The 6,000-nt window shown below is 46.2% G+C and overlaps 1 protein-coding gene across 2 annotated transcripts in view; it reads right to left on the bottom strand.

The window, feature by feature from the left end:
* Positions 1 to 499: 499 nt before the first annotated feature.
* LOC129701807 (follistatin-related protein 5-like) overlaps positions 500 to 6,000 on the bottom strand; it is a 424,382-nt gene continuing 418,881 nt past the window's right edge. For both annotated transcript variants that reach the window (XM_055643258.1, XM_055643259.1), the window contains 2 exons: positions 4,865 to 4,989; positions 500 to 1,681 (listed from right to left, as the gene is read on the bottom strand). In XM_055643258.1, coding sequence (XP_055499233.1) covers positions 979 to 1,681; positions 4,865 to 4,989 — 828 coding nt within the window. In that variant the 3' untranslated portion in view covers positions 500 to 978. The remainder of the gene's footprint in view (positions 1,682 to 4,864; positions 4,990 to 6,000) is intronic.

Below are 6,000 nucleotides of genomic sequence, written 5' to 3'. Positions count from 1 at the left end.
GAGCAGAATTAGGCCATTCGGTCCAACTGGTCTACTCAGACAATCATGGCTGATCTATTGGGACGACAGATGGCGCAATGGGCTAAGTGTTCGGCTGGCGACCGGAAGGTAGCCGGTTTGAATCCCGCTTGTAGTGCATACTGTCGTTGTGTCCTTGGGGCAAGACACTTCACCCACCTTTGCCTGTGTGTAAATGTAATGTAATTATGTGAAGCACTTTGGGGTCAATGCAAGTTGACTGAAAATGTGCTATATAAATAAGATTATTATTATTATTATTATCTCTCCCTCCCAACCCCATTCTCCTGCCTTCTCCCCATAATCCCTGACCCCAGTTTCTGACCTGGCACTACCTGTTCTGCTTTAAGAAAGCACACTGGGACAGCAGAATCAAATCCATCCTTTTTTTAGAATTTATATCGTAGATCTTGATAAATTTAATAAAGGAGTCGCAAAACTGGAGGGGAAAAAAAACGAAGCACTTAAACAACAATTAGCTGAATAATTTCAATCAACGAGTATCTTTATTGTTTTTGCTTTGTGATCCTTTTGAGGACTGTGATTTATCATCGCACCCGAATTAAAAAAAGATGGAACAGAGAGACTGATTCCAAAGTAAAAGTTATTGTGGCCACACAGATGGAGGTGAGGGGAAAGGAAATGTCCTGGAGCGCTTGTTAGAATACATTTATGACAGTCCACAGTGAAAAGTTATAGAAAATATATATCTTTTTCTGCAGAAATGGGATAGACAATGAATGATTTAAAAAAATGAAAATGGTTCACAATCAAAGGTTTAATAATGCAACTGAAAGTTGCAATCTAATGCTCACAATATTCAAAACACTAACGTCAGCAAAGTTGTTGTGTACAGTAAGATTGCCTTTCAGTGTAGAAAATGAAGATGTTTACTGTACAGTTGTCTCATAAGCAGTGTAAAAGGTCATTGGATGAAGTTAAACTCCGCTCAGTGGCTTTTCATGCTTCCTCCACCCACACAATTGTGTTGCCTCGTGTTATCTTGGATATCTCGCAGTTCAATGTGTTTTGCCGTGCCCCTACGATGAACAGGGACTCATTGGAGGGAGTGATCAGGTACTGTCCAAATAGACCACTGCTGACTATCGCCCGGTTGTTGCCGTTCCACCACCAGTCCTTGGGCTCGATGGGAACTTTCACGCCCTTGATGAATTTCACGTTCCCCGTGGAGAGCTCGATGAACAGGAGGTCTGTTTGAACGCTGGAACTGGCGTAGATGTAATACTCGTTGGCTTCCGTGAACGACGGCTGAAAGGTCACATCAACCACGCGCAGGTTTGTGGCGATTTCAAACGCTGGCGTGATCTCGCCCCGGAAGGTGAGAGACTGGACTGTAATTAGCCCATGGTAATCATCTGTGCTGACTAGGTAGCTGCCGTCTGGCGAGATGTACGGAGTACCTGACACTTTACCGTTGTATCCTATTACGGAATCAGTGACGCTGTCAACGATGAGCTGTGACTGGGGCGGACTCGAGCCATTTCTCTGACAGTGGATAAAGTAATAGCCACCCAGGTGAGTGTAGGCCATTGCGTCCGGGATGCAGCTGTAGTTCTTGAGGCTGATGGTTTTAATGTGGGCCACGGTCTCCAGATCAATCTTGTGCAGTGCTGCGTTCGAGCCATGAAGAATAAAGCCAAACCTAGACAGAAAACATTGGTGATTAATCCTCCAGGAAATCTTCTTATTGGGAAAACAGAAAGACTACCTTATAGTTGGGGCAGCACAGTAGCGAAGTTGCTGCTTTATAGGGCCAGGTTCTGAAATCGTGCACCAATAAACTGCCCTCGTCCTTGTAAACAGCTTATGCCCCTGTCCCACTTAGGAAACCTGAACGGAAACCTCTGGAGACTTTGCGCCCCACCCAAGGTTTCCGTGCAGTTCCTGGAGGTTGCAGGTGGTTGCAGGTAGTGGAAGCAGGTAGGGAGACTGACAAAAACCTCCGGGAACCGCACGGAAACCTTGGGTGGGGCGCAAAGTCTCCAGAGGTTTCCGTTCAGGTTTCCTAAGTGGGACAGGGGCATTACAGTCTGGATCAAGGAAACCTCCATTAGCCCAGTCCCTAAGGAAAATACACTGACACGTCTCAATAGGGACCTGGGTTCCATCCCGACTACAGGTGCTGCCTGTACGGAGATTGTACATTCTCCCCGTGACCACGTGGGTTTTCTCTGGGTGCTCTGGTTTCCCACTGCACGCGCAGGGTTGTAGGTTCATTGGCTTCTGTAAATTGTAAATTGTCTCTAGTGTGTAGGATAGTGCTAGTGTACGGGGTGATCGCTGCTCGGCGCAGACTCCACCCTGTTTCCACGCTGTATCTCTAAAGTCTAAAATCTAGTTTGCTGATTGCTTTGGCTTCTGTCTGTTAGGTCTATGGCTTTTGGAGGGAACATGGAAAATTGTGTTACTCAAGAGATTCCATGTTCTTCATAAGTTATAAAAGAGGAGCGAGAAAACATTCACTGCTTTCCCTTTTATGTAAAACAAAGATTATTTACCATATATCTGAAGTCTTTTAAGGACAATTATCAATGACAAAAAGGTTTTCCATATATTCCATGTAATTCCTTATAATGGTAACTAAGTAAGTAAGTTTATTGGCCAAGTATTCACATACAAGGAATTTGCCTTGGTGCTCCGCCCATAAGTAACAACATGACGTACAGTGACAGTTACGAATGACTCAGAAAACACTAAACATTCATAATTTTTTAATTTAGCGAATGCAAAGTCCTTTAGCCAAGCAGTTGCCTCTTGATTTGCTGTATGAAGGGTGACAAGTCCTCCTTTGAGTCTTTGTTGAGGGCATGCTTCAATGATGTGTTGCATTGTTTGCTGCTCTCCACCATTAATAAAAATAAAACATTAATGATTAAAACACCATTGATCAATCATGTGAACCAACCAAATACCAGATCAAAGGGAGGCTACAGATTTTTGGCTGTTGAGTAGAGCAACTACTCGTGGATAAAAACAGTTTTCATGTCTGGCTGTGGCAGCTTTGACAGTCCGGAGTTGCCTTCCAGAGGGAAGTGATTCAAAGAGTTTGTGGCCAGGGTGAGAGGGGTCAGAGATGATCTTGCCCGCTCGCTTCCTGGCCCTTGCAGTGTACAGTTCATCAATGGAGGGAAGGTTGCAGCCGATAACCTTCTCTGCTAATCGGACGATTCGCTGCAGCCTCCAGGTGTCGTGCTTGGTGGCTGAGCCAAACCAGACCATGATGGAGAAGGTGTGAACAGACTCTACGATGGCCGTGTAGAATTGGGCCGTGTATAATTCTATTATTCAATATCACTCTGCTTGCTGGACTAAATACAGATATTAACAAAATAATGAAAAAGGTATTTTGTATCAGTTGGAAGTTACCAGGAGTGGGTGATAGACTTTCAATTAAGATTTAGAACCAACAGAGTAACTTGGCAACAGAATTCTACAGCAGTATTTTGCAGGCATCCACAATTAATGATGTTATATTGGTAATCTTTTCAGTGTACCAACAGGTTTTTAAAAAAAAAATTAGATTCCTTTATTGTCATTCAGACCTTTCGGTCTGAACGAAATTTTGTTTCCCTGCAGTCATACATATAATTTAAAAAATGACAAAAACACACAATCAACACAAATTTAACATCCACCACAGTGAGTTCACCAAACAAATCCTCACTGTGGTGGAAGGCAAAATCTTAAAGTCTCTGTCTCTTCCCTCCTTGTTCTCCCTCTGCGCTGAGGCGAAGGTTCAAACTCCGCGGGTGGTCGCTGCCTCCAACACAGCTCCGGGGCCGAGTCGGGTCTCCGTTGCTGCTGCCGCCGCCACAGCTTCGGGGCCGAGTCGGGTCTCCGCCGCTGCTGCCGCTGCTACAGCTCCGATGCCGCCAGCTCCGCCATTAGGCCTCGGCGCAGACGGAGACGGGGACGGGGAATATGACCGAAGAAAAAGTCGCATCCCCCCGAAGGAAGAGACCAAAGCATGTTTCTCCCACCCCACCCACACACATACACAACTTAATAAAACAAAATTAACTAAAACATGACAAGGAACAAAACGAAAGAAAAAAAACCAGACGGACCGCAGCTGTTAAGCCAGCTCCGCCATCTTGAATTTGGGGTTGGGGTTGGGGTTGAGGTTGGGGTTATTCCTGATTATTAAATTATTTACATGCCGTTCTGATTTAGTTCAGTGTAATGTTTAGAGATACAGCATGGAAACAGGCCTTTCAGTCCATCAACTCCATGCTAACCTGTTCACATATGATCCGTTGAGTTATTCCAGCACTTTATCTCTCTTTTTAATGTTCTCATCCCCCTACTTACACTTTAGGGGCAATTAACCTACAAACCCTCACGTCTTTGGGAGTTTGGGGTAAACAGGAGCACCCGGAGCAAACCCACGTGGTCACAGGGAGTACTGTAAACTCCACCCAGACAGCACCCAAGGTCAGGAACAAACCTGGATCTCTGGCGCTGGTGAGGCAGCAACTCTACTACTGGGCCACCCCAAATGGACCTCATTTCCTCTGGCGGTCTTCCCTCCTTCCTTCGTCTTCTGCCCAAGTTCCATGAGCAGGACAGTCCAGGGAGAACCACCTTTCCATCCTCACTGAACCTATTTCTTTCAACCTTGACCACCTTTCCCCTTCCCATCATCATCCTTGACACTTGGGGCGCCCTTCCACCACTTTGGCTTTCCTTTACCTAGTCCCACCTTTTACCATGGATGGACAATCCCTTCCAACCCAGTCCTTCCTTTGGACAGAGACACAAGTTCCCCTCCACCAATACAAAGACCTTTGCCTTAGAGGAAAAACAAGTGACAATGTCATTGTACCTAATGTGATTGATGATGAGATTGGTTGGAGAAATGAAAAAGTCGTCAACTCGATCAAACTCTTTGCCAACGGGTTGCGTGTGGATGGTATGATGGTCTCCATTTCCACTTGCTTGGGTGATTACCTGCAAAGAGACAAATCTCAATAACCATTCATGCCACTCCCATTTAAAGTCTACAGTTGTGATCACTAAAAGCATCAGTACACCTGATAGACGTTTGAACTTATGTTTACATGCCCCTGTCCCACTTAGGAAACCTGAACCTCCACCTTTGGAGACTTTGCGCCCCACCCAAGGTTTCCGTGCGGTTCCCGGAGGTTCCCGAAGGTTTTTGTCAGTCTCCCTACCTGCTTCCACTACCTGCAACCTCAGGCAACCATCTGCAACCTCCGGGAACCGCACGGAATCCAAAGGGTGGGGCGCAAAGTCTCCAGAGGTTTCCGTTCAGGTTTCCCTTCAGGTTTCCCAAGTGGGACAGGGGCATAACAGCGCTTGCAGTGCCGGAGACCCGGGTTCGATCCCGACTCCGGGTGCTGTCTGTACGGAGTTTGTACGTTCTCCCCGTGACCTACATGGGTTTTTTTCCAAGATCTTCGGTTTCCTCCCACACTCCAAACACGTACAGATTTGTAGGTTAATTGGCTTGGTATATATGTAAATTGTCAATACTGTGTGTAGGATAGCGTTGATGTGTGGGAATTGCTGGTCGGTGTGGACTTGGTGGGCTGAAGGCCCTGTTTCCACTCTGTATCTCTAAAGTATACTAAACTAAATGATCTTCTAGGCTGTAACTCCAATGCCTTGGTTTCACCGTCTCATCCAAGGATGCATTCTACACCTGTACACCAGGATTGAGTGAGCTATTTAGTTGACAACTCTCTGTTCACTAGGGTGGCACGGTGGCGCAGAGGTCCACTTGCTGCCTTACTGCGCTTACAGCGCCAGAGACATAGGCTCGATCCCGACTACGGGTGCTGTCTGTACGGAGTTTGTATGTTCTCCACATGACTCTGACCGCGTGGGTTTTCTCCGAGATCTTCGGTTTCCTCCCACACTCCAAAAGCGTACAGGTATGTAGGTTAATTGGCTTGGTGTAAATGTAAAATTGTCACCAGTGCGGGGATCGCTGGTCGG

This window comes from Leucoraja erinacea, chromosome 11, assembly GCF_028641065.1.
Source record: "Leucoraja erinacea ecotype New England chromosome 11, Leri_hhj_1, whole genome shotgun sequence".
Taxonomy (NCBI): Eukaryota; Metazoa; Chordata; class Chondrichthyes; order Rajiformes; family Rajidae; genus Leucoraja; species Leucoraja erinaceus.
The sequence above is the reverse complement of the archived record's forward strand: the minus strand, read 5'-3'. Positions and strand labels throughout refer to the sequence as shown.